At 39.2% G+C, this 21,029-nt stretch overlaps 2 protein-coding genes across 16 annotated transcripts in view; one reads left to right on the top strand and one right to left on the bottom strand.

Moving 5' to 3' along the window:
• Nucleotides 1-5,530, bottom strand: part of COPS2 (COP9 signalosome subunit 2) — a 58,803-nt gene extending 53,273 nt beyond the window's left edge. For all 4 annotated transcript variants that reach the window (XM_004281298.3, XM_049706070.1, XM_049706071.1 and 1 more), the window contains exon 1: nt 5,397-5,530. In XM_004281298.3, the coding sequence (XP_004281346.1) occupies nt 5,397-5,450 (54 nt within the window). In that variant the 5' untranslated portion in view covers nt 5,451-5,530. The remainder of the gene's footprint in view (nt 1-5,396) is intronic.
• Nucleotides 5,531-5,641: 111 nt separating this feature from the next.
• GALK2 (galactokinase 2) overlaps nt 5,642-21,029 on the top strand; it is a 136,432-nt gene continuing 121,044 nt past the window's right edge. For 2 of the 12 annotated variants that reach the window (XM_033408428.2, XM_033408430.2), the window contains exons 1-2: nt 5,642-5,907; nt 6,566-6,728. In XM_033408428.2, the coding sequence (XP_033264319.1) occupies nt 6,664-6,728 (65 nt within the window). In that variant the 5' untranslated portion in view covers nt 5,642-5,907; nt 6,566-6,663. Of the gene's footprint in view, nt 5,908-6,028; nt 6,154-6,565; nt 6,729-16,310; nt 16,639-21,029 lie in introns of those variants that run through there. The other 10 variants (XM_049706069.1, XM_004281293.4, XM_033408429.2 and 7 more) reach the window with 9 other exon arrangements.

The raw sequence follows: 21,029 nt of genomic DNA, 5'->3' as shown, positions 1-21,029 counted from the left end.
CTCTAATTCTTGCTTAGATCCATGTGTTCATTTTGGGACATGGTACACAAGTACAAATTTATTCTGTTGGATATTCATACTTTACAGATTTACATTAGGGGTGAAAAAATTTATCTCATTGTTAGCACATAAGAGCTGTCTCTCATTACTTACGGGAGATCTTATAATGACATCCTTGTCATTAGTTATCCTTGTTTGAACCTCTCTAATTTCATTATATAGGATACACCTATGAGGTAATTCAACAGGCCTTTTTGAAAATACATCCAAACTTATATTTCAAACCAATGTTCTTTAAAGTAGTAACTTTAAGAGGTGGTAAATTACTGGTAAATTATTCCAATTATACTGACATGGATTATTAAGTAACACTTCTGAAATTCTTAAGTTAGATGTTTCCGACCTAAAACAGCATCATCCAGTTTGAGGGCCCAACTTATTTATCAAACCCGACTCACACAATTTTTGACACCTATAGAATGGAGAAAACTTGGTTATAGCTCAAGTTTAAAAAAAAAAAAAAAAAGCTGCACACTGTTTACAACAGCAAAAGGAAACAGGCCAAATTCTCATCAACAGAGAACTGGTTAAATAAAGTATGGTACATCCAAGCAATCAATGCAGCTATAAAAAGAAGTAAGTAATCTCTCTGCATAGTTCTATGGAATAATCTCCAAGATAACGTAAAAAACCAAGTGTAGAACAATATACATAATATGCTAAATATGCTACCTCTTGGTTTAAAAAAGGGGAGTGGGATAAAAATGTGTATTTGGTTACCTATGGGGAGGAATGGGAACTGGGCAAATAGGGAACAAAAATGGAAATTTTATTTTAACATTTCACGTTTTTGAACCATGTGCATGGATTACCTATTTTAAAAAGCTAGATGCTTCAGGTTCTGAAGAACTCTAAAACATTTTGAGCAATGACAAAAATCACTGTTTGGTGCGCCCCCCACCCCCCAGCCAAGATCAAAGTAAGATTTCTGTTCATCATTTGTACCCTGTAAACCATCCCCTCTCCCCCCAGCAATAAAATGCAGGTTCACTGTGAAAGGTTTGCAAGAAATAAACACATTTTAATTTTCCTGACACTTTTCATATTTTCCAGACATTTTTTCTATATTTTTCCCACCCAGCAAAATGAATTTTAGCCCCACCCAATAAAATCATAATATGGATTACATATTTATAGTGGACATGTGTTCACTATGTGCACAGCAATGGTGATTGACTCTTCCTCTCCTAGGTGAGGGTTTTCAATTATAGTGCTCCTCCCACAGGGCAGGGGAAGCAACCTATCCTCCCTCTCTACAGGGACTGAGCGGTTTGAAGAAGGAGATGCAGGCCTAAGGTGAATCAATAAAAGTTCTTCCTGGGTTTCACTGTTAGAGCTAGCAAGGAAGACTCTTTTGCCTTTGGGGTTATAATACTAGGAAGATAACACATTATATCACAAGATCTTGTGATATAATGTGAAGGCAATTAAGCCAATACAGTGAGGAAAGCAGCCCAGGAAGAGACAGAAACAGAAAAAGACCCAGCATCATTATCTGAGCCATGAATCCAGCCATATTTACACTTCCTGGTGATGTGAGCCAATACACACTCTTTTTAGTTTAAGCTAGTGTGACATGTATTCCTGTCCTCCCTTACACCCAAGAGTACTGACTAATTTATCAATTTTTTCATATCATTGGATATTCTTTAGAAGCATGGTTTGAAATGCTGACATACTTTCCATCACATGGATATATCATAATTTATCTATTATTACCTTATTAATATTAATAGTATTCCCGTACTACTGATAATTTGGGGGGTGTTTCCAATTATTTACAATTAAACATGTCTTTTTTTTTTTTTTGGGCCACTCTGAGCAGCTTGTGGGATCTTAATTCCGCGACCAGGGATTAAACCTGAGCCCACGGCAAAGAAAGCTCCAAGTTCTAACCACTGGACTGCCAGGGAATTCCCTGTCATGTTTTTTTTAAGCCTCAACTGTATAATCAAACTTCATCTTTGTGAAGACTACATGCAGAATTCCAAATGTGTGTACAGCATAAAAAACAATGGCCCAGACCACAAAAAGTATATTGTTTGAAAATCTGTTCGTAAAGATCCCCAACATTTTGTTTGTCAAGCCTGTGACTGAGACAACAGTCTCAGAATAAAACAACCTATAACCTCCAAGTTCCTTATATGTACAATGAGTGACAAGTGAATGTCTTAGTATTAAACACACAAATCCCTGAAGCTATTTTTTGCCCCTGTCCTATATTAATCTACTTCTTTTTCAAAGTGTATATTCTATTCATGTCCATTCAAAAATCTTTTTAAAAAATGGAACTGTTATATTTTAATTTGCTAAACCATGTTCTAAGGTTCTTTATAACATACATGACATTTGTCTGATCTTGTTAAAGTTGTGACAAATAAGAGATTCTGTAAGATATCCTATAGCTAAGGCTCTTCTCTCTCCCCCCAAAAAGTAGAAAAAAAGAAATAAACTTCTAGGGCATTAAAACAGCTATTTATTAAGACAAGAATAACAATAATAGTAAACATTCATTCACGAATCACAACTATAAACCTGACTAGGTGACTATAAAGAGGCTCACATTTCAGTAATACATCTAACCAAGCAGAATTAGTCTACCTTTTCAACATTTTTTTTCTAATAATAACATTTAAGTTCAAATATACAATACCTATAAGAGGAACTACTAAAGAATAATTTTTGGTATTACATCAGTCTGTCTTAAATCCTTTCTAAAAGATTATTAGAAGTACCAGTCAACTTCATGCTAGAATGGCTGAACTGTGGAATTACAATACAGTTAACTTATCTATCAAGGGCCTTATTAACTTAATGAACGGCACTATAGTTATTACTTATTATTATTAATTGTTACTGTTAACACTATCATATATAAATCTGTAAAATTACCATTGGATTAAAAGACATTTACCAGTACCGTCTTCTACTTCTCCATTCACTCCTATGCTTAGAAAATGCCTGCTTTTGCCTCAAATAAAAGTCAAAAAGCTCTTAGAAATAAAAGGTCAAGCCTATTGAATTAATTTCATGTTTGTTTCTTCTTTTTTTTAACCAACTTAATTCTCATTTAGCTCTTGGGCACAAATCATTATTTACTTTTTTCGATAAAACAGTATAGTTTTGGAAACAAATTTTTACTTTTTCCAGTGGTATCCTAACTACCTATTTCTACTAGATTGGGCAAGAACAAGAAGTGATTTAGGGTATTAAAATTTATCAACAGACAACTTATAAAATATATACTGAATATATCTGTAGTTAGGATACTCATGGTTCTTGTTAACATTTTGACTAAAATGAGGTGATGGCAAACTTTCCAACAAACAATACATTTTTTAATAAAAAAGAAGTTTCCCTAAAACAGCAAGTCAATTCTGACTCTTTAAATTCTAAGAAACAAAAAAACAGAAAAGACCCAGGCAAATAACTATTAAAAAACAAAAACAACAACTTTTCTTTTGGCAACATGTAAGCATGAAATGGCAACCAGCCCTCTTAATCTTTTTTTTTAAACATAGTGGCTTAAGGAAATTAACTAAGGAAGTAAAAACTAAATTAATATGATATCTATGTAAGAGAGATATGGGGGGAGGACTATTTAACAGAATGCTGGAGTGGGGAATTATTATTTAATTGTGTGTGGTAGTGTAAAATCTTACATTTTTTGGTTAAGAAATTTAAAAAAAAGGTTAAAACTACATGTTCAATTTTATATTGTACATGTACTGTAGGCCCTCAAACGCTGGAGAAACATAGCCAAGTTAAATCATGTTTGTTTAATTAAAATCCTTGCAAAAATGAACTGAGTACTTCATGGGACTGTAAGATTCTCATTGTCATTCTTACGTTAGAGACTCACTCATAGTGCTAATAAGTCATGTATTCAAAAAACTATTGCTTAGAAAAGAGATAGGTACAAACATGTAAAAACACTAGTTAGAACAGTTAAAAGAAACACTTCCGTAGTTAAAAAGTACCTGTAATATAAGTAAACATATAATAAATAAAAATGCACAAAATATTACAATTAGCATATTCTTAATGGACTTAGGGCACTGACTAAAACTGTCTTGATCTGAAGAAACTAAAATGTAAGGCAGAAATCTTAACTATTAGCAAAACTCCGCGTTTAACTTTAAGAATTATCAACACCTCTACTATAAATTTCAGGTAATAACAAGCATTTCCCTCTCCCTTTTGCAAATATGCCTTCTTTTAAAAGGGAAAGATTAATTGGAAACGACTATACAAAGATTTACACTAATTCAAAACGATATATTAATATCTTGAGAACTCTCTGGCACTTAAAATATGAGACAGACTTCCCTAAGCAACTATTTCATAACTTTACGATAATGCAGCATCACCATAATATACAAGAACCATGCACAAAAACACCCCCAAATAAAAAGCAAAGCCAAGCTGACGCTAATTCTTGGTGCAGATAATCTTTCTTAGTTCCCACACAGGTAATGTTTTTGAATATCAACTTGAAATGTTAGTGAATTTTTAAAAACCTGTAAATCTGTTCATAAATTAAATCCTGAATCTCTAAAAATCACCATTCAGCTACAGAAATTCGTTTAGTTCTACACTGTTGATATTTTTAACTTTGAATATTGGGAAATTTCTAAGTCAGGATAAAAGCCAATGTGTCAATCCCCTTATACCACCCCACCCGCCAAACCCCAAACAAACAAAAAGCAAAACCTCCTTACCAGCTTTTCTCTTTAAACAAGTAGTTAAACTACTTTTTTAAAGCTAGCCTTGCTCTCAGTTCTCTACTGCACCTTTACCTTAAGCCAAAACGGACCCTGGACAAGACTAATTAAGCTCTGTTTCCAGGAGACTCACAAGTGGCTTTTCGCTGTCAGGCCTGGGAGCAGTAAGGCCTCCTAGTTTTCGGACCCCTCTCCCAGCATTTCGCACCCGCTCAATTCAAGTGTGAATAAGAGGGGCCGAGAATGCTGGGCCCGAAAGGGCATCGCCGGGGCCTAGACCACTGCACGGTCCCCAAGGCGGCTCGCGCGGTAGGGAAGAGGGAGGAGGCATAGAGAACCGGGCGCTGGAGGCCAGGGTAAACGGAGGAGGCGCTTGGACTTGGAGCGCAATGCTCGGGACCCCCTTCGCTGCCTCCTTTACCCTCCCTTCCCCCATGCTGGAGAGGCAGGGCCCGGGCCCGGTGCGGGAAGGGGGAGGAGGTAAACTCGTCCTGTCACTGCACCGGGAGAGGCTGGAAGGAGCACATGTTCAACGGGGAAAGGCCGCGGCCGCCCCGGCCCCTAAAGCCAGAAGCCACCTCCAGTCCCAGAGTTCTGTTCCCTGCGCCTCACCAGGTCGTAGTCCTCCTCATCATCGCACATGAAATCATCCTCCATGTCAGACATCTTGGCTGGGACGGGGGGGGGGGGCGGGGGAGGAGAAATTGGAGACAACCTCCTCCCACAATCCTCCGCGGCTCAGAGGCGTCACTCCCAGCTTCTCCTCGCCTTCCCGTCGCTCTTAGAGGAGCTGACTGTTTCCTCCCGGAACAAATGAGCTCGGTTTCCAGAGGACTCGCTCCGACGCCGAAAGCGATTGCACCGTCCCCTCTTCCTGTGAGACGGTTGGTGCCTTAGCAACTAAACCTAGCAACTAGGGAATCCTCGAGTGTTACGGATCTCGGCTGAGGGGCCTTGGAAACCTTGAGCTCACAACGAGCCGTTTCCAGCCTCCTGGGCAAGGGAACAGTATCTTCCCTTGCCTGGGATTCTGGAACCATTTCATTCTGGTGAAAGTAAGAGGCAGCTTGGGACCAGCAGCCTTTCGCGGAGAAAAGTCTGACATGCCCATCCTATGTGACAGGTAGTTATTTTTGCCATGATTATCGATGCGCATTTAGCCCACACATTTTGGTGGGTGGTCATGTGATGTTTGGAAACCTTTCGGCAGCACGATTTACACGTAATGTTTGTTATATTTGTAGTCGGCAAAACGACTCTGTGGATATCCCAAATTAGTAAAGTATCAATCAATGGAGGCATCTGAAGTCTTATTCAGTTGTTCAACGAATTATAAACTAACCTTTACTGCCCGTGGAACCGAATTAAGGTAACAGCTAACGACTGTTTTTTTAAAAAATGCGTTATTATTGCACAACATCGTTAGTAGAATTCGAAATAAAAAAATGAAATGAAGGGGAAAAAACTGCTTTTCAAACAACATTTTCCATATAAACTTCCAGTTTTGTCCACTTGAATTCACAAATTTTATATAGCTGTAGCACAGATATAATTTCAGATTTCTTCTGCACCTAGTTATGTAACAGCATAGGACAATGTATGCAATATATTGTTGACAATGATTATTTTAATGGCGGCATAATAAGCCCTTGGTTGAATGTACCAATGCACCGTAATTTACTTAAGCATGCTATTATTGTTACACATTTTGAATATTGCAACAGTACCACCATTTTAAACAATTCTGGAGCGAGTATCATTGTCACTTTACTTTTCCTTAGGAAAAAGTCCAGGAAGAGGAATTGCAGACTGGATTTTTTTTTTTCCATTTTGGCAGTTACTCAGTAACTGCTTTTTTTTGTTTGCTTGTTCCTGCGGCATGCGGAATCTTAGTTCCCCGACCAGGGATCAACCCATGCTCCCTGAATTGGGAATGCCAGGAAAGTAAGTATCTGGATTTTTTAGTAATCATTTGTTTTTGTTTTTGTGTTTTTTAAAATAATTTAAAAAATTTTTATTGGAGTATAGTTGATTTACAATGTTATGTTTCAGGTGTACAGGAAAGTGAATCAGTTATACATATATCCACTCTTTTTTTTTTTAGATTCTTTTCCCATATAGGCCATTACAGAGTATTGAGTAGAGTTCCCTGTCCTATACAACAGGTTATTATTAGTTATCTATTTTATATATAGTAGTGTGTATACATCAGTCCCAATCTCCCAATTTATCTCTCCCCCTTATCCCCCGGTAACCATAAGTTTGTTTTCTACATCTGTGACTCTACTTCTGTTTTGTAAATAAGTTCATTTGTACCGTTTTTTCTAGATTCCACATATAAGCGATATCATATGATATTTGTCTTTCTGTATCTGCTTTCTTCACTCAGTGTGACAGCCTCTAGGTCCATCCATGTTGCTGCAAATGGCATTATTTTGTTCTTTTTTTATGGTTGGGTGATATTCCATTGTAATATATACCACATCTTCTTTATCCATTCCTCTGTTGATGAACATTTAGGTTGCTTTAGTATATGTGCTGCTGCAGCGGGCACCCTTTTGCCCATTTTTAAATTGGTTATCTTACTACCATTGAGTTGTAAGTGTTCTTTATACTTTTTGTTGTATTTAAGTAATATTTGCCATACCCAAGGGCACTAAGATTTTTCTCTTTTGTTTTCTTCTAGAAGTTTTATGTAGTTTTAATTCTTACATTCAGATTTATGATATAGTTCAAGTTTAATTTTTGTATATACTGTGAGGTAAATGTAGAGGTTTATATTTTTCTGCATATGGATAACAAATTGTTCCAGCATTATTTGTCAAAAAAAATGATCCTTTCTCTATTGAATTGTCTTGGCAGTTTTGTGAAAGATAATAGACCATTTAATTCCCAACAGAATTTGACCCTTTAAAAGTATATTTTTGGGCTTCCCTGGTGGCACGGTGGTTGAGGGTCCACCTGCCGATGCAGGGGACACAGATTCGTGCCCCGGTCCAGGAAGATCCCACATGCCGCTCGGCTGGGCCCATGGGCCATGGCCGCTGAGCCTGCGCGTCCGGAGCCTGTGCTCCTCAACGGGAGAGGCCACAACAGTGAGAGGCCTGCGTACCGCAAAAAAAAAAAAAGTATATTTTTGATAATTTTATGTTATCCTGTATTATGATTATTTTGTATTTATTCTTTATTAAGCTGAAAGCTCCTTGAGGACACAATTATTTTACTTACCTCTGAAAGTCAGCATGCTCAGTGAAAGCATGATATATTTAAGCATGTTCTAGCATTCATGACTCCCCAGTGCTGGATTGAGACATGTGGTTACCCCAAACAGGTTCATGATTTGGAAGCTTTCAGAGCAATTACCTTAAAACATTTTTTTTTTTTTTTACTACATTTACTTAGGCTGAACATCGTATGTTAGAAGGGCAGAAAAGGAGGACTCCTTTCGTGTTAGTCAAGATCTGGACAGGAAACTCATAGCATACTGGAGCGGGGGTGAGGACATTAACTGAAAAGAGTTTCTGAAGGAACTATTTACAGAGATGGTGGGGTAGGGTTGAGGGAACCCACAAGGATGGTGAAACACACAGGGACTAGCAACAGGCTGGAAATCCCATTTCTTGAAGGCCTGAAGGGGCAAAGGGAAGAAATGGTTTTACCAGAGCCTAGCAAGAGTGGGAGCCCTAGAGGATGCACCCTCCGACAGCAGCTGTGGTTATAGGGAAACATAGCTACTGTCACAACTATGGCAAAGTTGTGGTAGGGTGTGTGAACTCGTGTGTGTGTGGGGAGCGATAAATATCTCAACTTCTCTGTTTTATCATCCTCTAATATCTTGCCAGTGACCAACCCCAACCAGAAGCCAGAGGGTAAAGGAGCCCAGGTACAGCCCTTAGAGATCAGCTTCCGGGAGGGTAGAGAAGGGTGAAAAATGGATCCAGAAGTCAAATGGGGGGACTTCTCTGGTGGTCCAGTGGCTAAGACTCCATGCTCCCAGTGCAGGGGACCCAGGCTTGATCCCTGGTCAGGGAACTAGCTCCCACATGCTGCAACTAAGAGTTCACATGCCACAACTAAAGATCTTGCATGCCGCAACTAAGACCCGGCACAGCCAAATAAATAAATAAATATTAAAAAAAAAAGAAGTCAAATGAGGAATAAACAGTATAACATTGTGTCATGCAATCAGCTGTAGCATAAATTACATACTTCACTCAGGGAAGGAACTTTCTCTCCTTCAAAGGCAAATTGCCGACTATCTGCTGTTGTTGGAGCATATCCCTTGATTTTACCAACCAACCTAAATGGCTTATCAAAATGTTATTTCTGCCTACATTTAATACCCACTCTTTCCTGAGAGGAGCTCTGATAAATACAGTTTGCATGATCTCATTACATATCCACCTTCTAGATTAATGCCCTTGCCTTGTTAGTTGTCCTTTTAATCTGCTTCAGTCTCTTCAGATTAAATAAAATGATGTATGTAGCTACATGGTGTTTACAAAGTACTCAGTAAATGTATCATTTTTAACTAAATCAACTACTCTACTCATAGTATTCCTTCAGAATGCTCTACACTACAATTACATCTTCCATCTCTAAACTTGCGTAGTGGGAATTACAGCAATTAAAGGATAAAGCAAATAAAGGATAAGTAGGCAGGCTAGGAGTTTCCATTTTTTACATTGACTTTGGCCTTGGGAAAATGTCTCTTGTAAAATGCGCTTACACAATTTTAGCAATGTTATTTGCCATTTTTGTATCTCTAATGCCTACTCATTTTTATTCCCACCCAAAATGGTGATCATACCTCCCTAGTTTTGTGAAATGAACACATTTGTTTTTTTGTGGGGGGGCTGCACCATATGAGGGATCTTACTTCCCTGACCAGGGTTGGAACCTGTACCCTCTGCAGTGGAAGCATGGAGTGTTTTTTTAAAAAAATTAATCAATTTTTGTCTGCGTTGGGTTTTCGTTGCTGCACATGGCTTTCTCTAGTTGTGGCGAGCGGGGGGCTACCCTACGTTGCGGTGCGCGGACTTCTCATTGTGGTGGGTTCTCTTGTTGCGGAGCACGGGCTCTAGGCGCGTGGGCTTCAGTAGTTGTGGCTCGCAGGCTCAGTAGTTGTGGCTCGCGGCTCTAGGGCACAGGCTCAGTAGTTGTGGCACGCCGGCTTAGTTGCTCTGCGGCATGTGAGATCTTCCCGGACCAGGGCTCGAACCCGTGTCCCCTGCGTTGGCAGGCGGATTCTTTTTTTTTTTTTAACATCTTTATTGGAGTATAATTGCTTTACAATGGTGTGTTAGTTTCTGCTTTATAACAAAGTGAATCAGCTATACATATACATATATCCCCCTATCTCCTCTCCCTTGCGTCTCCCTCCCACCCTCCCTATCCCACCCCTCTAGGTGGTCACAAAGCACCAAGCTGATCTCCCTGTGCTATGCGGCAGGTGGATTCTTAACCACTGTGCCACCAGGGAAGTCCAGGAAGTGAGGAGTCTTAACCACTGGACCGCCAGGTTAAGTCCCTGAGCGCCCTTATCAGCAAGACGTGTGGTGCGGAGGCAAAGTAGGGAGCTGACACAATTATACTGTAACTATCTCAGATTCCAGAGATTAAATCTGTTTATCGTTTTTGACTTCTTTTAAATCAGAGCTTTCCCCTATTTCCTTCAGCTTTTTCCTACTTCTCAGAACCTGTACCTATCTTTTCTCTACCCCAGTCTTTCATCCCTACTCTCATTCCTACCCTCAACTAGGGACTTAGTTTGAGACTTCAGCATTCTGGATTCCGTATGAGTTATTAATACTATTACTGCTGCATTATGACTTAGATTTAGTTTTATGGGTTTATCGGAGAATCAAAATTTAAAAAAAAAAGCTGTTTCTCATTATAATGCAACATGCTTGGGACTTCCCTGGCGGTCCAGTGGTTAAGACTCTGAGCTTCCACTGCAGGGGGTACAGGTTCGATCCCTGGTTGGGGAACTAAGATCCCACATACCACATGGCACGGCCAAAAAATAAAAAAAATAAAAAAAAAAAAGAATGCAACAGGCTTAGATGTTATAGGTTATTTTGACTAGCTCGGTTTTTTCCTAGAAAAATAAATCCTTGAATTATGCCAGTTACCTGAGATCCCTTCCAAACATATTCTTAAAAAAGAAAAAAATCACTTAAGATAATAATCATGATTTATTGAGTTGGGCAACACTGAATGGTTATGACAAGATAAGATGTAGAAAATATTGTCAGGTTTGAACAGCCTTGGTACTATATTTAGTTTCTGGGTCAAGACAGTGAAAAGCAAAAACAACATATAGTTTTTCTTGACCACACTCTGCGTTTTTGTTTGTTTTTTGTTTTTTAGTTCCCCAACCAGGGATTGAAAGTGGGCCATGGCAGTGAAAGCACCAGGTCCTAACCACTGGACCACCAGGAAATTCCCATACATATAGTTTTAAGTTGGGGCAATTTATGTGCAGTTTGGCTCGTCTTATGTATACTTTAAGCTTGAAATGCAAACTTCTAATTTCAAAATCAAGTTAATCTAAACTTTTGCTCATCAGATTTCATTTTCTTGTTGGAATGTGTATTATATGCAGAGTTTGTATCAATTTTTATAGTAAATTCTTTTATTAAATTTTGATTTGTCATAATAACAGGACCTTTTTGTTTATGTTTATTGTTGTATCCTGAGTACCTGGATTAGTGCTTAGAACATAGTAGCACCTGATAAACGTTTGCTAAGTGAATGAATGCTGATAGAACAATGGATGAAACATGGAATGTAAAGTCTAATGGTGGAGACATAATAGATATAAACATCAATAAATAATTAATGTAATTTCAGATAGCCATAACGACAACAAACCAGATTTAGGGAATAGAGAATGACTGGAGGGGAGGTTGGGATGGTTTTTAAAATCTTCATAACAACTCCATGAAGTAGGTATTTTATCTCCCCTTTAAGGAGGAAAAATTTCAGACCTGCCCAGGGTCACAAAGTTAGTAAGTGGTTGAACCACGTTAATCCAAGTTCATTAATGTATTCCTTCATTAAACATTCCTTGAATGCCTGTTAGACACTGAACCAGAGTCTATAAAACCAGAATAAAACAGTTCCTACCTTCAAGGAGGTTATAGTCCTATAGATCTGTGCTGTCTAATACAGCATCCCCTTCTTTCTAGTTGGAATTGAGATGTGCTGTAAGTGTAAAATATACACTGGATTTCAGAGAATTCCTATGAAAAAGTAAAATAGCAATAACTTTTTATACTGATTATATTTTGAAATAATATTTGGACATATTGGGTAGAATATATTATTAAAATTCATTTAGCTTTACTCTTTTAAAAATGGTTATAGAAATTTAAAATGACATATTTGTATTGTAGATTCTGATTAAGTAGGCCTGGTCGCCAGATTCTGCATTGCTAATAAGCTCCAGGTGATGCTGATGCTGAGGATCACACTTTGAGGCTCTAGACCAGATAGATAAGGAAACACACAAGTAATAACAGTCCTGGTATGATAATTGCTATGACTGGGCAATAAAGGTGCCTAGAGGCATTGTTGTTGTTTTTCACTCTGCAAAACTGCAGCCTATATTCTGTTAAACTCTGCAGCCTATATTAAAACTGCAGCCTATATTCTGTTAAAACTGCAGCCTATATTCTGTTAAACCATTTTTGCACACTTTCTGTTCCTTTTATATTGCTTTATAAAAGATCAGGATGCTATGTTTAACTACATAAATATATATTTCTCTGAATCATGAGTGTATCTTTTGCCTTTATTTAAATGATTATATGCTAGAGAGATGTATCTATTGTATATACAGGTGAATAAGGAACATACAGCATCATTATAAATGACATTAAATAGGTATAATATATTATTTACCATCATGAGAAAATACCCAAAATAGGTTACTGAAGTAGATTCTCCCAATTGTGAACAATATTTTTTGATTATATATAAATCAAGATAGAAAGTATTTCCCAGAAGTTGTACAGACTGAACCACAGAAATAACCACAGAAAAAAATAACCACATTTTTCAGATAAATGATCTGTGATCTTAGAGACTTAGTTTTTTAAAAAATAAATTTATTTAATTATTTATTTTTGGCCGCATTGGGTCTTCATTGCTGCGTGTGGGCTTTCTCTACTTGCAGTGAGCGGGGTCTACTCTTCATTGAGGTGTGCAGGCTTCTCATTGCGGTGGCTTCTCTTGTTGCGGAGCACGGGCTTTAGGCGCACAGGCTTCAGTAGTTGTGGCACACAGGCTCAGTGGTTGTGGCTCAAGGGCTCTAGAGTGTAAGCTCAGTAGTTGTGGCGCACGGGCTCGGCGCCATGTGGGATCTTCCTGGACCAGGGCTCGAACCCGTGTCCCCTGCATTGGCAGGCAGGTTATTAACCACTGTGCCACCAGGGAAGCCCAAGACTGTTTTGAAGGTAGAGGAAGGGACAGGGAATAGGGAAAAATTCCTGGAGGAAGTGATTACCGCAGGCCTCTCACTGTTGTGGTCTCTCCCTTTGCGGAGCACAGGCTCCGGACGCGCAGGCTCAGCAGCCATGGCTCACGGGCCCAGCCGCTCCGCGGCATGTGGGATCTTCCCGGACCGGGGCACGAACCCGTGTTCCCTGCATCGGCAGGCGGACTCTCAACCACTGCGCCACCAGGGAAGCCTGAGGAAATGATTTTTAAACTGAGACGTAAACATATGTAGGAGTTAGCTAGGTCTGTGGACCTCTAACACTCACACTTTTACTTTTTTTTTTTAGGCCGTGCCTTGCGGCGTGTGGGATCTTAATTCCCCAACCAGGGATCAGGGATTGAAACCAAGCCCCCTGCCTTTGGAGCATGGATTCTTAACCACTGACTGCCAAGGAAGTCTCCTACTTTTACTTTGGATCAAGTTTTTGTTTTGTTTCATTTTGGTGTTTGTTTTATTTTTTTGCTACAATATTTTATCTGAACAGAGACTAATGTCAGTTGAGGAGAAACAATATCAAGTTTGTTAATTAGGTTTCTGTTTAAGAATCTATCAGCAAAATAAATATTAAAAAAGGGAATGTATCATGAAATACTATGTTAGTTTATAATTTAGACTCTAAACCTTATTATAAGTGTGTCCATATGCAAAAAATAAAGAACTGAGAAGTTCAAGATTTGTGAAAATAAACATTCTGTAAAATTTAGACATTAAACATTTTCACTATCAGATATATCTAATAATAACCAAAGTAGTATTTTAAAATTGGCAAAAGAACAATACTTTTTCACTTCATAAGGGTTGTTGGGAAGATTTAAAGAGATAATAATATATGTGAAGTGCTTACTTACATATAAGGAAGCCTGGCATAAGGAAGATAGTATAAGAAAGTAATGTTAATTTTAGCTTTTGGTTTCTATTTGGGGTTCTCTAGTAGTTTGAGAATAGGTTATTTTAAAAGCAGTGTTTTATTAAAATTACAATGTATACATTTTAATTTGTGGACAAAAATTACTAATTGTTTCAATAATTTTTTTTAAGCATACTTCACTGGGGTCTCATCAGAGGTCACACATTCAGAGTAGGCTGGGCTAGGAGTCTAGGACCTGGGTTTTGATTCCAGCCCTTACTCTTTCACTTTGAGTCAATCATTCAAAAAAGGGAGTTTTACTAGTTGCTCTATAAGGTGCTTTCTAGTCTGTATCAGTTTTGCTGAGACTGCAGTAGAAATGGATACAAGATCCAAATTAATGATTTGCTATCAGGTTTCATTTAGCAAAGTTAATATTTGGCCATCAAATACACATTTAATAGAAAATATTCTTTTATGAACCAGAGTGTTCATAGTCACTGTTTTCTTTCTTTCTTTTTAAATTAATTAATTAGTTTGTTTATTTATTTATTTATTTATTTTCTCTGTGCTGCACAGCTTGCTGGATCTTAGTTCCCCGGTCAGGGATTGAACCCAAACCTAGGCCCCCGGCAGTGAAAGCGCCGGAAAGGAATTCCCTGGCGGTCCCGTGGTTAGGACTCGGTGCTTTCACTGATGGGCCTGGGTTCAATTCCTGGTCAGGGAACTAAGATTCTGCAAGCCTCGGGAACAAGCGAACTGTGTGAAATGAGTTTGTTTGGGACGATTTAAAAAAAACAAAACAGTACTTTCAGAGCTTCAAAATTTACTTATTTTTCAATGACCATAAAAGGTATGTTAGAAATATATCTGAATGAAAAATGTTCTTTCCTTTTCCATATTTACTGATGTTTCTAAAAGTTTTATATATTTTCTCACTTAAGTTCTCTCCACATTCAAACCTATTTACAGAAGTGACAATGATGTCTCCTCTTACTCAAGAGTAAATCACAATAAGCATCCTACTGGGATTTATTGGGGTTCAAAAAGAGGAGATATAATCGCTGCACTTGAAAGTGATAAGGAGGGACTGAAATAATAGTGAGAAAGTAGCCCTGAGACCAGAGTAACGTTGGTTCCATGTTGTTTCATTTACAGTAATAACTCAAGGATGTGCCAAGGGGCTGCAACCCTTTTAGCTTACCTTTGCTACTGTCAATTCACACTTTAGCCTTCATTTCCCCTTTCCCCTTCCCCAGCATACACATATAGAAGTTCTGCAGTGGCAACTTGTTGAATGTCTCTGGGGTATGCCTGTACCCTTAGTGTTTTGGGCATGTTGGCCTAAACTTCCTCAACTAGGAAACCTTGGGATAGGTGTATTGGTAGCTGGCTTCACTTGGGTTTAATCTGAGCATTCTGAGGTACAGAGTACACTAGAGAGTTAATAGACCTGAAATTTAATTCAAGTTTTGCTACCAATTAACAGTGCGACCTTAGGCGAGTCATTTTACCTTTCAGTCATTCATTCAGTTCATCTTACCTATTGATTAAAAACCAGTGTGCCAAGTACTGTTCTAGGTACTGGGGATACACAGTTCCTACTCTCAAATTGCTTACCTTCTAGTGGTAGTGATGGTGGAAGTGGTGAGACAGACAATAAATACATAAAATAAATACGCAGAACTTGTGAGAACAATGAAGGAAAGACAACAGTAATATGGTAGAGTGATGAGGTGGGTGGAGGTGGTGTGCTTCTTGAGATAGGGTATCTGGGATTTTTCTAGGCAACTGAAAAATCAAGGTGTTGAACTGGATGCTAAGAGTATCTTGCAGTTTGATAGACATGTATTTTCTTCTTTTCACTATTACTTATGTTCTAGGAAGGCCCACCAATTCCTCTATTATGGAAATAAATGCAAATATGTTTAAATCAAGCACCGCATCAATTTTATATTGCCTGATTTTTGAAATAATCCATTTAAGAAGCAATGACTAAATATTTTACTGTTATTGGGGGAAGTGGCTGCTGGTCATTAAAGAAAAAAAAAGACCCCTAACTTAATTTAAAAAAAGAAAAAAAGGCAAACTGAGGTGCCAGGTTGTAATTCTGTGCTCAGACGTGCTCAGGGCCCAGGGCGCAGAAAGAAAACCTCGGCTTTGCTCGGTTCAGGGGCTCCTGCGCGCCCCGGGTCCCCGGGGGCTCAGAGCAGCACGGTGGCAGTACCTGATAGAGGCTGGGAAGGCTCCGAGCCTCAGAGCCCAGGGAGGAGGAGCCACGGGCGGGGCCGACTGGAAGCAGCCACCTCAGCGAAGAGGCAGGATTTCCGCGGGGTAAGTGCCGGTGTCGCCCGGAAGAAAGGGCTCCTGCTGCAGATGTCTCGTGATTACTTCGGAAGCCTTGCTTCGCCGGTTGAAACTGCAGAGATAAAGAAAGATGAGCGAAATATGGCTACGGAGGGCCCTGCCGTGCGTCGAGTCCAGGTGGCAGAACATCCCAGGTGGGGGAGAGGAGATGCCGCGCTTTGGGATCGCTTGGGTTGGATAGATGTACATGGTGTCAGGCCTTTTGGCCCTTCACTGAGGCGCAGCTTTTGCCCCCGGGAGCAGACAGAATCTTTGGGATATTATAAGGCTACTTGGCTGGACTTGCAAGAAGACCGCGCCGCAAACACTGTTCAACCTTGTGTGTCTTGCTTCATCCATGCAGATCCTTCTTTTACCTTTTTCTTGCAGAAGGGTGGGACACTCTGCTGGGCTTTAGCAGAAAAACCCAAATTAGCTTTGAATCTCTTCTTTGTTTTGCCTGCTAGCTGATAGTGCTTTTTAAAGTCTCCTTTCTAAAATATTCATTGAAAACAATCAAATACGCCAAAACAAAAATAAACAAAAAACGACCCCCCCAAACCAAAAAACCCCTTTGGTCTCTGCATCCTTTTAAACAAATCATGTAATCTATGCCTTGTCACTTAGGGAATTAATCTGCTGCCAGTACCTAGCTACGGAATAACTAACAGCTTAAGTGATACCAAGTGGAGGATATTTTCATTTGAGGGCATCTTGCAAATACTTCGTGGAAGTACTTCTTTCTGACATAGGACAGAAATCTCATAGAATGAAGCCTCCACCTGCGGTGTATTAGCCCTATAGCTTTTCTAAGGTTGGCTTTGCTCCCTCTTTGCTGTTTCTAAGTTTTTTTCCCTGTTAACTTTTTTCTCTAAAATTGTCCTAAAGTTCTTCCTACTTCCTGGTTTATGACTGTCACGCGACAGTCGACAATATTACAGCTTACTGAAGCTTGCGAATGCTTTTTCACCCTTGAGCCAGCAAACAGTGGGTCTTTAGTTACCAGAAAGAAATGTAATTTTTGATTATGGAGACCAACACGGCCTTAGACTACTCATGAATGTCATATATTCTGTTTCCATTTTATGCCATTTTATTCATAATGCTCAATATTTCTGTAGTTACCCTGTGAGAAGGGGGATGATGGCAACATGTACTAAAAGTGAAGAATTGTTTACTTAATTTCCTTAGAGTTGTTTCTTTCCTTTAAGGACCTTTACAGTATTTATTCCCGCAACAAATATTTATTGTTAATATTTAGTGTTCTGTGCTAGCTACAGAAGAGCTCATATAATAGTCAGGTAAGTGTGCACTTTGCCATTTCCTTTTTTTTCACTTAATACAGTTATTAACTTCAAGCAATGTTTCAGCCACTTATTCATTTTATCAGGGGTGAGTTCAGTTAAATCTAGATAGTATATCTATAAACCCACCTTACTTGTCAGATGCTGCAATATGCTGAAAGGGAAAAAAAATGCATGAGGGCCCCAAGATCAGACTGTCTTTTTTGGAACTCCTGCTCTTTCTGCAGGGTGCTGTCGACTGAAAAAAATACACAACGTGAGAGTTGTTAGTTAAGTTTTATTTGGAGGACTTCCCTGGTGGCTCAATGGTTAAGAATCTGCCTGCCAATGCAGGGGACATAGGTTCAATCCCTGGTCCAGGAAGATCCCACATGCTGCAGAGCAGCTAAGCCCGTGTGCCATGACTACTGAGCCTGAGCTCTAGAGTCTGCGAGCCACAACTACTGAGCCGATGAGCTGCAACTGCTGAAGCCCATGTGCTCTAGGGCCCACATGCTGCAACTACTGAGCCCACATGCTGCAACTACTGAAGCCTGCATGCCTAGAGCTTGTGCTCCACAACAGGAGAAGCCACCGCAATGAGAACCCCGTGCACCACAACAAAGAGTAACCCCCGCTCACCACAACTGGAGAAAGCCCACGTGCAGCAACAAAGACCCAATGCAGCCAAACAAACAAATAATAACTAAATAAATAATTTTAAAAGACATAATATTAAAAAAAGTTTTATTTGGGGCAAAATGAGGACTATAGCCTGGGAAGCAGCATTTCAGATCGCTCTGAGAAACTGCTCTGAAGAGGTAGGGGGGAATATCTGTATATATGTGATTTTGGTGAAGGGGGATACATGCAGTCAAGCACACATTTTTTCAGAAGGTTGCTGATAGTCACAAGGAGCAGATGTCACCATGAAGGATTTTAGTGCTTTTCTAGATATGAGGAGATGCAAGAATTGGGCTCTTAAAATCTTCTGATAATATCTAACTATCTGAAGGCCTGTTCTGCTGGTTTTTCCCAGAGCACAGAGTGCCTCATTCCTGATCTACACCCTGAACTCCTTTCAGGATGTGTTGAAGGTCAGCAGTCACAGCAGCTTGTGATTTAATCCTTGTAGAGGTAGCTGGCAAGTGCCAATTTTTAGTTGGCAATGCCTCTTCAGCTTCACAGGACACATGACCCTCTGAGTAAAGGGACTAGTCAACCATGTTATATATCTTATTTAGTAAACAATTTCTTTTTCATTCATTTTAAAAAATCAAATAGAAATAGAAACTCTAATTTTTTTTCTGCGTCCCAATCTTGCTTGCACCCTGTACTGTAAGACTACTTCAGATTCCACTGTTCTTTCTTTGCATTCTTGGCAACCTTTGCATTCTTAGCATTTCTTTGCATTTAGAACCACTGTTCTAAATTTCTTTGCATTCTGTTCCTTCTCTTTGGGATTAAGTTTTAAACTATTGGATTATTATTATTTTTTCGGTAACAGCTTTATTAATATATAATTCACATACCATACAGTTTACTTGTTTAGATTTTACAATTAAATGTTTTTTGGTATATTCACAGGATTATGCAACCATCACCATAATCAAAGTTAGAACATTTTCATCACCGCCCCCACATCAAAGAACCCAGCATCCCTTAAGCTATCACCTCCCCAATCCCCCGAAAACCCTCTGTAGATTTGCTTATTCTGGACATTTAAAATAAATGGAATCATATAATATATTTTTTTTGTGACTGTCTTCTTTCACTTAATATAATGTTTTCAAGGTTCATCCATGTTGTAACATGTTATCAGTATTCATTCCTTTTTATGGTTGAATAATATTCCACTGTATTGATATACTACATTTTGTTTATCCATTCATCAATTGATAGGCATTTGGGTCATTTCCACCTTTTGGCTCTATGACTAATGGTGCTGTATAAACACATTCTTAATATGAAAGATTTGGATTATTTAAAAATATATTCAGTAAAGCCTGAGAATTGCACAGTTCTTTTTCTCATAATCTGATTCTTATCCTGTGCTGCCAATTCTCACTTCCCCTCTAAGAAGTTTGGTTCGTTTTGTATCCTTGTAATATCATTGTATTCTTTTTTTTTTTTTTTTTTTTTCTCTCTTTTGCGGTACGCGGGCCTCTCACTGTTGCGGCCTCTCCCGTTGCGGAGCACAGGCTCCGGATGCGCAGGCTCAGCGGCCATGGCTCAGGGGCCCAGCCGCTCCCCAGCATGTGGGATCTTCCCGGACCTGGGCACAAACCTGTGTCCCCTACATCGGCAGGCGGACTCTCAACCACTGCGCCACCCGGGAAGCCCTGCATATTTCTTATGACAAAATATTTCTGGAAATCACTTGAGAAAATTTCTAGAAACTATATTTTTTAATAGTTTCATATTACTTCATTTTGTAAATAGTCCGTACCCTATTCAAACATTCTCCTATGTAAGAATGTTTAGGTTGTTTCTAGTGTTTTGCAATTGCAAACAATTCTGCAATGAATAATCTCATGAATATGTATTTTCATATTGCTGGAGAATACCTTCAGGGTAAATTCTTAGACATAGGATTGTTGGGTAAAAATTAGTGCCAATGGGGGCTTCCCAAGTGGTGCAGTGGTTCAGAATCCGCCTGCCAATGCAGGGGACATGGGTTCGAGCCCTGGTCTGGGAAGATCCCACATGCTGCGGAGCAACTAAGCCCTTGCACCACAACTACTGAGCCTGCGAGCCACAACTACTGAGCCTATGCACTACGACTACTGAAGCCTGTGAGCCTAGAGCCCGTGCTCCGCAATGAGAGAAGCCACTGCAATGAGAAGCCCACACACAGCAACAAAGAGTAGCCCTCGCTCACCACAACTAGAGAAAGCCCGTGCACAGCAGTGAAGACCCAACACAGCCAAAAATAAATAAATAAAATAAATTTATATAAAAAAAATCAGTGCCAATGTATTTTTGTTAGATATTGTCCAATTCCCCTCCAAATGTGTTGTACCAATTTGCATTCCCAACCCAATGTAGAAAAGTGCCTGTTTCCACAGAACCTCACCAACAGAATGTGTTGTTACTTTTTAATTTTCACAATTCTTATAGTATCTTGGTGTAGTTTTAATTTGCATTTCTCTAATTTCATGTGTTTAAGGTCCATTTATGAACTACTCTTAGTATGGATTTTCTGTTCATATCTTTTGCACATTTTTCTATCCAGTTTTTGGTCATTTTTCACTCAGTTTTTG

The sequence above is a fragment of the Orcinus orca genome, chromosome 2, assembly GCF_937001465.1.
Source record: "Orcinus orca chromosome 2, mOrcOrc1.1, whole genome shotgun sequence".
Taxonomy (NCBI): domain Eukaryota; kingdom Metazoa; phylum Chordata; class Mammalia; order Artiodactyla; family Delphinidae; genus Orcinus; species Orcinus orca.
Note: the sequence above shows the minus strand (reverse complement) of the source record. Positions and strands in the feature narration are given on the sequence as shown.